This window comes from Phodopus roborovskii, unplaced genomic scaffold, assembly GCF_943737965.1.
Source record: "Phodopus roborovskii unplaced genomic scaffold, PHOROB, whole genome shotgun sequence".
Taxonomy (NCBI): Eukaryota; Metazoa; Chordata; class Mammalia; order Rodentia; family Cricetidae; genus Phodopus; species Phodopus roborovskii.
Genome location: NW_026126434.1, coordinates 7,277,659 through 7,288,340, shown reverse-complemented (window position 1 = coordinate 7,288,340; position 10,682 = coordinate 7,277,659). Strand labels below are relative to the sequence as shown.

At 41.9% G+C, this 10,682-nt stretch overlaps 2 protein-coding genes across 5 annotated transcripts in view; one reads left to right on the top strand and one right to left on the bottom strand.

The window, feature by feature from the left end:
• Positions 1–3,215: 3,215 nt before the first annotated feature.
• Sowahc (sosondowah ankyrin repeat domain family member C) lies at positions 3,216–4,837 on the bottom strand. Its single transcript, XM_051186728.1, has one exon. It carries the CDS (start codon positions 4,794–4,796, stop codon positions 3,252–3,254), a length of 1,545 nt encoding a protein of 514 aa, XP_051042685.1. The 5' UTR covers positions 4,797–4,837; the 3' UTR covers positions 3,216–3,251.
• Positions 4,838–5,376: 539 nt separating this feature from the next.
• Positions 5,377–10,682, top strand: part of Septin10 (septin 10) — a 55,664-nt gene continuing 50,358 nt past the window's right edge. For 3 of the 4 annotated variants that reach the window (XM_051186726.1, XM_051186724.1, XM_051186723.1), the window contains exon 1: positions 5,384–5,444. In XM_051186726.1, the coding sequence (XP_051042683.1) occupies positions 5,415–5,444 (30 nt within the window). In that variant the 5' untranslated portion in view covers positions 5,384–5,414. Of the gene's footprint in view, positions 5,445–10,682 lie in introns of all 4 variants that reach the window. The other variant, XM_051186725.1, reaches the window with a different exon arrangement.

Here is a 10,682-nt window from a genome sequence, read left to right as displayed (position 1 = left end):
TTTAAAAGGCAGAGGTATAGGTCTTGTTCTTTGTTCAAAAACACTCATTCATTCATCACTGCTGCCAAATTACAACAGTTTTTCCAAAAAAAAAAAAAAAAAATCTGACAATTTCATGTACAGGAAAGACAAAGTTTTGGAAAGGAAGATACTCTAGGCCCTGAACCTTCACTTTTCTACCTATATTTTGGACATTGTAGCTCATATCCTAAGTAAGTTGGAAAAGAATAAAATAAAACTGAAACTCTGAAAATTATTTTGCAAACCGTAAAACACTGCACACATAGCTAAAGGACTATAGAAACAAGACAATTTGATTTCTACTACAAACATTTTATTTTGACAAAATTTACATATTCTTAAACTCACAAACTTGCACTTATTTAAGAAGCAAAAGACAACATCACATTTCAATATTTCAGGTATGAATAAACTAGTACCACATTAGCTGCATCTTATATACCATAAAAGCAAACTGATGTTTATAGTTACAAGTGTACCTGGAAAACACATGAAAAAACTCATTTGTAAACTACCAGTCTCCTGTTAATATTTAATATGCTGCCACTATTGGGAGATATAACTTCATGATTATCAAATTATACATATCATTTTTTCTACTATTGATTTTGGAAATTGAAAAGTAAGAGGAATCGAGTTAAGTAGCTGAAAATCCTTACTGTACATTTCTTGTGTTTGTATGTATACCATGTATGTGAGTACAGGAATGCATATGTCATGGCACACATGTGGAAGTTGGAGGATAATGTTCAGGAATGAGTTCTCTCTTTCCACAGTGGGTTCTAGGCTCAAACTCAGGTTTTCAGGCTTGTAAGACAACCACTTTTATCTGCTGAGCTGTCTGGCAGCTCAGGAATGACTCCAGAAAATTTAAATATTTCATCATAGTTTTAAGCCTTTAGTGTGAAAAGTTAAATGATGTATCTACTTGGTATCTAAAAATCTAGAAAATTATAGATTTTATTCAATTAATTACTAACATACATGTGAAGGGATTAATAATGACTGCTCAATGGAACCTTTATGTGGTTCTGAAACATCTATTTGTATAGTTGCCTTATCTTACGTGGAATTTAAAAGTCCTTGATGGGAATTGAAAGCTTATTCTGCACTGAATATAGTTAGCATCTATACATGGAACATGTGATTGCTTTTTACAATGGCTTTTCATTCATATATACAAAAAAGTGCTTATTAATGTACATAACCTACTTCTGAAATCCTAAAACAAAGAAAAAGGCACATAAGTGGATAACAACTTATGCATGTGTAGTGCAGGCATGAGAATGTTTGGAAGCACCCATGTGTGCTTATTCTGAGGCCAGAGTAGAATGTCAGGTGACTTCCTCTACGCCTTCCTTATTGCCTTGAGACAGTCTCTCCCTGAACCAGCAATAGCTGTTTCAGGTAGGCTGGCTGGCCACTGGACTCTCAGCGTCTGCCTTATCTCACCTCCCAATGCTGGGTTATAGGTACACTCAACTATGCATAGCCTCTTATATGGGTGCTGGGGATGCAAACACAGGAGGTACTCATGCTTGCAGAACAAGTGCTCATACCCCCTGAGCTATCTCCTTAGCCACTGCTTATGCGTTTCATACGAGTATCTTCAACCCATATTTAACCAATTTTAACTGCTATCTTTGAGAGAGATGTGAGAATCTGTTAGAAATTTCTATGACTTGGGAAAGCTAGTTAATAACAAAATGTTGCAGCTTCATACAACCATGTAGTCTCCTTCACTCTGTGACCTTGGCTCCTCTATCTTGTAGGCTGTAACAAATTAGGTTTCAGCATTCAGACCAGAAACACTAAGAAGCATTTTGTCATCTCTTACAGAAGTTTCTAATCCCGTTACAAGATTTAATATGTTTGTGAGCTAAATTTCATAACTATAAAGCAATTTACTCTAACACAAATGAATGGAATGTAATTAAGGATCACAGTTATAAAAGTTTATATTTTCAGGAATATACTATTTTAAGGAATAGTATTTTTAATTTACATATAAGGAAATTCAATAGTTAGCAGCATTGAAATACAGAAACGATTTCATTTCTCTTTCCTTTTATAAAGTGTAACAAATTTGCCCATTTTTAAATGGGCAAACTATCTAGCTTTTTAGTAACTACCCCATAGCTCTTTGAGTAGATACAAAGAAATGTAGGAAAAGTGAAAGATTTTGAACATTTGTAAAATGTTGCTAGGAAGCATAGAGACTATGAATGCATTAATAAAATTAAATGTCTCTTATATGAGAACCATATTAAGTTGATTTAATAACTACTTCACAGAAGCATAGGGTATTATACTTATGCTGATTTTTGCTATTCTCTAAACAAGAAAAGATTTGTTAAGTAGTATGTAAATCAGTCTAAGTATTATAAGCTTCATCAAAAAGAATCCCCAGAGTACAAATCCCAGAATAGCAAAACAAGTTAGTGATAATCAACAAGACACACATTAAAAAAAAAAAAAGTACCACAGGTTGTTAAGTGTCCTTCTATTAAAATAAAAACTTGTGATTTAGTAATGTACCATATACTGAATAGTGTTATATAGGCACAAACCAGACTACAGTAACTCAAAAGCAAATTCTGCTTATTTCTTCAGTTCAGTGATTAAAACTGAAATTGCTTAAAAAAAAAAAAAAAAAGAAATGGGAACTGCTACTTACAATATCAATAAGATACCAACAGGATTCCCATCTCGATTCTTACAATTCTCATTGTAGTTTCACATTTCAACTCTTGACCTGGACCTTTCTTTAGTACCTTAAGGAGCAAGTGCGAACAGTAAAAGATCAGGGAGGTGTGTAGTTTTGTTCACTCACAGACATTACCAGGTTCAGTTTGCATTAGCATACAGTTTGCATTTTCTAATGTCCTAAGAGTAACTTAGAAAAACAGGCTTGGTAGTCCTCACTGTATGGTATCTAGTGATGGTTGAAGCAAAAGAGTTCTTTATCAATCAATTCCAGTCCTCAGTTCCAGTTTACAATGGTGGAGGGAAGGAGGCACAAATCAATGTATAATGAATCATTTAAGACATTCTCTTGCCCCAGAATGCTATCTTGGTAGGATTACTACAGCTCCACTCCAAGTCTGAAAGTTTAAATACGTGATTTATCCTGTCTTTTCTGACTCACCTTTTTCATCCACAGCAAGTATTAGTCTACCCTGAAGACAACTAAACCTTAGCATTTCTAGCACGAATTATTATTATTTTTTTTACCCAAATACATTGGACTTCGGTCTCAGTTTGAAGGAAGATGAGTAGCCTTTAAGAGACCTCTCCTCTTCCTCCTCTTCCCCTTCCTCCAGTGGCTGTTCAGCATCCTTGAATGAGGGAGTGGTGTGAATGATCTGAGTTCGGAATCGGATTTTGTTGAGTCGTGGTTTTATTCGTCCACTAGAGCTTCCCAAGGCTTTGCGTCCTGAATCTTTTGCTTTGCTTCCGGCCCACCCCTCAGCGATGTGGTGATGATGATGATCAGTTCCATCTTCTATGCCCTGTGAGAGTTTGTAAGTGATGAGGTGTGACGGGAGCACCTTTGAAAGTCTCCAGCGCCCACTCCCGCGGCTGGCGGCGCTGTCCCCATCCTCTTCGTCCATGGCTCCTACCAGGTTCTTTATCTCCTCTGCGATGCTTTCACTCAGGTACTGTGAGGCCTTTTTCCCGCTGTAGTCCCTGATGTCCACATCTGCATCGTAGGCCCCCACTAGTAACTTCACCACCTCTACATGCCCGTGCATTGCGGCCAAATGTAGGGCAGTGTAGCCTCCGCTCGACCTGGCATTGATGTTCACTGGCAGCTGGTGTTTGCTGGCAAAGTTGACCAACATGGCCAGGAGCTCCTGCCTGCCGTGCTTGGCGGCCCAGTGGAGACAGGTGAAGCCGGTGATGAAGTCTCGCTTCGACAGCAGGCCAGGCTCACAAGTGAGCAGCCCTTCTAGGCTGTCCCACTTGCCCTCTGAAGCAGAGAGCATCCAGGCGTGCTCCAGAGGATCCAGGGTAACCGAGCCTCCACCGCTGCTCTCTTCTTCTGCGGAAGACGAAGCCAAGGATGCGCTGTCGGAGTCGCCTCCTCCTCTGCTGCGACCTCCTACGGAGAAGCTCCCCGAGCTTCCGTCCCCGGGACACACGCTCCTCTTTAGCTGAGGGGAGCTGCCCATCACCAGGTCCCGAAAGTTCTGTCGGGCCGATCTTGGCGTGTTGGGCCCACCAAGGGAACTGCCCCCTTCAGCTTCCTCACCCCCGTGTTTCAGGTTCTCGCTGGGCCTGGGGAGTGACGCCCAGGGCACGGCCTGGACCTCCTGTGGCGAGTCTTTGCACTGGGCCCCACTTTGAGCGGAGGGTAGAGGCTCCCAGTCGCTCACTTCGCTTCCCAGTCTGAGAGACAACTGTTGCTCTGCCTCCTCCTGGAGCTGGCTGCCCTCACAGGGCTCGGCTGGAAGGTTCGGGACTTCAGGCTCCTGGGTCACCTCGATACGCGGTGGGTCCCGGGGGAGCGAGGCCTCAAGCGGAGGGGACGCCCCTGTACAGAACCTCTTCTTGAGATGCACATACTTGGTACCATCGGCGGGGTCGGTGCGCACGGTGGCCACCGCGTTGACCAGTTCCTTAAAGTGTTCGCGGGCGCGGGTGCGCTGCTCCCGCTGGCCGCCCAGGGCGTCCCTGAAGTGTTGCACCAATTCTGAGTGTCGGGCCCGGCCCCCGCGCTCGGTGAGAAAGCGCACGACCGCCTCGGAGCTCGGTTCTAGTGGCCCCTCCATTCCGCAGCTCAGCTCCTCGGTCCGGGGATGGCTCAGCCGGACACCATAGCCGCGCGTCTGGAGAACCTGCAGAGCGACTGGAGGCACGAGTCGCCAGCTTCAGAGTCGGAGTCCCCCGAGCGCAGTCACCGCCTCACAGGGGCAGTGTCCCAGTAGGCACGCCCCATCACGCCCACTTCCGTTTGGGCTTCAATCTCTGCTCCAGTCTGCGGCCCTAGGCCACGCCCACTTCCGGGCTCCGCGCGGGCCAGCAATCACTGTTTCCGTCTGTGGCGGGGCGTTGAGGCGTCCAGCGTTTTCTTCAGGTCCCGTACTTTAGGTCACCCCGTTCCCCGGCTCACTGGCTTTTCGTCTAAAACGTCCAGGGGGAGCACACCCGGGAGAGACTGACCCGGAGCGCGGGAAGCTCCCGGTAGTGACTGGCGTGTTCCCACCCTCGCCGGCCTCGGCCCCGCCCCGGCCGCTCAGCAGAGGCCGCCCCGCCCATTAACGGCTGCGGCTCGCCCGGCACGCCCCGTGCCCCGCCGGTTACGCCCAGCGGGCCTCTCTGTGAAGCCGCCGGGGACGTGCGTTTGGGTCCTGCCTGAGACCACCGTTTCACGAAGTCTCACCAGGGCTATGGCCTCTTTGGACGAGGTGCGGCAGCTGGTGAGCCCGCGCCCTTGTGTGTTTTCTGGTCCCGCGGAACTCTCTGAGTCCCCACCCCGCCCGGTCGCTTCTGGGCCAGCCAGCGGGATTGTGACCGTGCGGCTTCGGGACTCCCGCGTGGCGTGGAGAGTGAGCTCCCTGCTGCCCCAGGGCGAGGGCTGAGGAGCTCTGCCGAGCGATCGAATTAGGGGGCTATATTTGCCAGACTTTCTGGTCCTGGCCGAAGAGGGGGAGTTGTAAATTAAATTCAGTGTGATGACTGATGACTATCACTCTGTAACGGTTTTTTGAGCAGGCCTTGTCATCCGCCTAGTTTTGGGCAGTTGTGGACACGTACATGGCTGCTATCCGGGAAGTCGGCTTCCCTAGCTTTTCCAAAACTTGTGGTTTTACCGTATTGCTTGGTTCTGTTTTGCTTTCCCCTCTTGTTGTAATTAAAAGAACGTATATATATTTTGTGCGTTTCTAATAACTTGTATAATATTGGACAGTAAGTCATAGTTATCCGAATGGCCATACTAATTTCATACCAATCTCTTGTAATCTTGCCTTTGTTCCCAACATTTTAGGACTGTTTTTGGAGTCCTCCCTTAACAGCTGCAGTAGATAATTTTTCTTTTGCTACTTCAAGAAAACTCCAGTTTTACCTTTATCCAGTATTAATGAGAATAATCCTTTTAATTAACTGTTAAATACTTTGCCATTGGTAGCATTTTCACAGGAATCTTAATCTCAAGCAATATTACTACAATAAACATTTGCCAAATAACTTCCTATTTATCTGAAACTAGTGACTCTTATTTTTCTATGCTTCATTTTAGTTGAACTTGTTTCAGTAGCCTAAAATAAGAATAATACAAAATAGATCAATGCTATAATTTCCGTGTGAAGTTGAAAGGAAAAAAGCCCATATCATATTCTTTAGCTATAGAAACCTTAATGGCCTCTCATGAAAAGTATTATCACCCTTTAGTGATTTATCTATAACCGTCTAACTCTTCAGCATGATGAAACCTTGATTTCTTCTTGGATGTCTTCTCATTAACACAAGCCCCTTCCCCCTGGAAACATACATTGGACACTAACTGCATTCTCATCTATAACCATATTTGCTATGATAATGTTTGCTGTGGGTGAATTATTTGATATCTTCATGCAAATGGAGTTTTACCACATTTGAAATCTTTATTGCAACCTCATGTAGAAAGAGGTTTATATTATGACTTTTATAGAAAGCTAAAAACATTGGAATTATTATTTGCAGTTAATAGCATTTATGGGTGAAATTCTGCCATGAGGATACATGTTCTCCCAAGGAACAACAGTCATAGTTTTATTAGCTCTTCTTTACACTGGTTTTGATTTAGTTAAATGAACTTGGGAAGTCTAGATATGGTGGGTTTCCCAGCCCTTCTAGGCAGTCACAGTTCATAAGGCTAAGAGGCTTACCAAAGGTAAGGTAGGAGAACTGAAGGCATCTCCTGACTTCTTTCACCTCTTTATAATCAGATCATGTTTTTGCTTCAGCAGAACATATTCTGAAACGGGAATGCAGATTTGGAGACTATTCTATATTTTTCTGTTTTGGGGACAGAGGGACCAGTTGTATTCAGTATAGGGTCAAGGGAGCTGAAAAGGGGGACAGTGGTATCAAAGAATATTGTGTACATGTTTGAAAATGTCATATTGAAAACCATTATTTTATACTAATTATAATAAACCAGATTAAGTTTATGGTGATATATACCTCTAAACACTTGTGGGGAGGGTATGGGGTCATTGGGGTGTGTGTGTGTGGAGGATGAGGCAGGAGGATCATAAATTCAAAGTCATCCTAGACTACTACTACTACTACTACTACTACTACTACTACTACTACTACTTCAGGACCGGCCTGGATTAGGTAGAGAGATATCTCAAGAAACAAAACAAGCTGGGTGGTGGTGGCACGAGCCTTTAATCCCAGCATTTGGGAGGAAGAGGCAGTCAGATCTCACCAAGGCCAGCTTGGTATACAAAGCGAGTTCCAGGACAGCCAGAAAAGAAATCCTGTCTCAAAAAAAAAAAAAAAAAAAAAAAAAAAAAAACCAAAAATAAAACAACCCCCCCCCAACAACCTCCACAACCTCCTCCAAAACCAAAACAAAGATTCCCAGTTTATTTTACCCTCTGTGTTGGTTATATTTATGGAAACTATGAGAAATCCTTTTTTGGTTAATTATATATGAAAAGAGGGTATACATTGATTAAGTATAGAATCTATTCATAGATATTTTGTGAATTGTCTATACTTGTTTCTTCATAGACAAACGAATATTATGCACAATGATACTTTTGTTTGACTGCATGTATATTACCTAGCAAGAATGACTTGAATACGTTTTGAAAATTCAAATAGAAAGACGTTTTATCTAGGGAGATTGTATGTACAGGTGAGAAACATTACTTACAGATATCTTATTTAGTTTAAATGTCTGTGGCAGTATCCATGCATAGATTGCCCAGATTAGATGGTCTGTGGCCATGTCTGTGAGGATTATCTTGTGGAAAGACCCCAACTCACTGTTGGCAGTGCTATCCTTGGCAGGAGGTTCTGAGAAATCTAGCAGAGAAAAAAAAAAAAAAAAGATCTTGTAAGATATAGTTTGCTAGTCTGTCTTTTGTGGGAATGAGAACACTAATATTTATATTGATTATGTATGTATTGGTTCCTACCATTTTATTTTTGCACTGTTGGTCTGGTACTTATTCCCTGCCCCCCTGACCTTTTGGGTATGTTCTCTGAAGTATTCCTTCCATTATCCTTTTATTTGGCTTATTGGTCATTAGTTTGTTTTAATCTTGTAAAATTTTAATTTTTCCTTCAATTAGGATAGGTAGTTTTGCTGAGTATAAAAATCTGGATTGATAGTTGTCTTTCAGAACTCAAAATAAAAATGTAAGCCCTTCTTGATTTAACATTTAATATCAAATCATCAGCCGTTGGTTTACTTGGTTGCTGAAATTAAACATGCTGACCAAAAGAAACTTGGGGGAGGAATGGATTTATTTGGCTTACACTTCCAAGGTACAATGCATTACTGAAGTGATTCAGGGTGGGAATCATGTGGGAACATTGCTTGCTGGCTCACATTTAGATTTGCTCATTGATTCATGCTCAGCTAGTTTTCTTATATAGCCCAGAACTACCTACCCAGGGGATGGTAAGATCCACAGTGGGCTGGTCAATCAAGACAGTCTCTCACAGACATGGAACTCCCTCAGATGACTCTAGTCGACAGCTGAAGTTAACTAAGAATAGCACCCTTTTATTCTGCTTTTAGAGTTTTCACTATGACCTCAAGAGTTTGTCTTTTCCCTTTGGCATTCTGTTAGTCCTCTTGTGTTTGGATGAGTACTACTTTCAAGAATGGGAAATTTTCTGGTAAATATTTTATTTGCCTATGGCAGGGATTCTTCTGTCTCCATAATTCATAGATTTGGTCTTTTCATGGTGGCCCAAAGCTCTCCTTTGTTCCTTTTCTCCCCCTATTGACTCTTGTTGAATGATCCAATTCCTCTTCTACATTGTCTTCAAGCCCTGCTACTCTGTTTTCCACATTACCCATACTGCTGATGAAGTTTGCCCCTGGGCTTTTCATTTGGCTTACTGCATTTCTTTTCTTTTCAACATCATTTCAGTTTGCCTTTTCTTCATCATTTTTCTCTTTCTTGAGTCTTTTCTTATTTTAACTCCCTCATTTTATTGCCTTTATTCTCTTGGGGTGCATTCATGTCTTTGAGTGTTTGAACATTCTCTCCCTTCCTTCCTCATTCCTTCCCTCCCTCCTTTTCTTGACTTCCATTTTTGTAGTTTGAATTACCCTCTCCACCTTTTTTCTTTTGCTGTGGGATTGGCACTCAGAGCTATGGGCACCATCCCTGTTCTTCCTCTGATAGTCAGCAAACATCAGTGATTAACAGTCACTATCCAATGTCAACATATCCTTGACTGGACTCTGCTTCTGATGTCACAAGCTTTCCATGCCTGAAAACAACATTTTTGTTGTTGTTGTTTGAAAATTTCCCTGATATGTAGGGGAGCTGTGTTTCAAAGCGTACTGCCTTTATTAGGCTCCAGAACATGAGCATGAGGAATTAACCACTATATTCCTCCTTGCTGCATTTTTCTCCTTTATACTTATCACTCACTCAAGCTGTTGTACTGTATACTCATCTCTCTTGTTTGTAGTTGTCCCTGCAACCCTTCCTTCCTCAGGGCTTCCTGAGTTAGCTCTCTATAATTTCCTAACATTAGGCCTGTTGAAATTCTGGGTGATTCAGTTATCCATTTAGATTATCCTTTCAGACTTTCCTTTGCAATATTTGACCTCCTTTCCTTCAGTATCCTTTTAGATTTTGTGCTGCTTTATCCACTCTTGACTTTGTCATTGCTGAAAACTAGTAATTTCAGTTTGAGGTCCTTCACTCTGGCTATACCTCCTACTTTGCTTGTTTACTTCCTTAAATATCCCAGATCCCCCAATTCTTTGACCTAACCTGTTATTTCTACTTGCTTTCTAGTTCTTTTTTAGCCCCACTTTTAGTCCATTACTATAAATATAATCATTTCCTTGCACATTTGAACTCCTCCTGCTTCATAATTCTCTACTGGCAAAATTCTATACTTAAGGACACCAGACTCTCTAGGATCCACTTTTGTGCCAGATGGAGGAAATCATACCAAAATTTTTGACCTTAAATTATTTTATGGACACTTATGATAACTAATTTTCATTGTCACATGATGGAATTTATAATCATGTTTATGAGGGTGTTTGCAGAAAGATTTAGCTGAACAAAGAACACACCCTGAATGTGTAGGGCATCATCCCATGGGCTGGGGACCCATACTGAATATAAAAGAGACAGCAAACTAAACATCAGCTTTTACCTTTCTGATTCATAATTGCACATACAATGTAACCAGATACCATAGATATCCTGTCGCCATGACTTCCCTATCATGACTGACTACTCTAAAACTGTGAGCCAAAATACTTGTCCTTAAGTTGCTTTTGCTAGGTATTTTATTACAGCAAGGAGGAAAGTAACAAATCCATCACCTTTCTGTTAGATGGAAATACCTATGACAAGTGAAAGTTTACTTTGACTCAGTTTTGGAGGGTTTAGTCCATGACCAATTTACCTCAGTACATTGGGCATGTGGTAGAAACACTCATGTTGATAGGGACTGAA

What these genes read in the sequence shown, in the direction of transcription:
- Sowahc (XM_051186728.1), bottom strand. Translation starts at nt 4,796, where the DNA reads ATGGAGGGGCCACTAGAACCGAGCTCCGAGGCGGTCGTGCGCTTTCTC.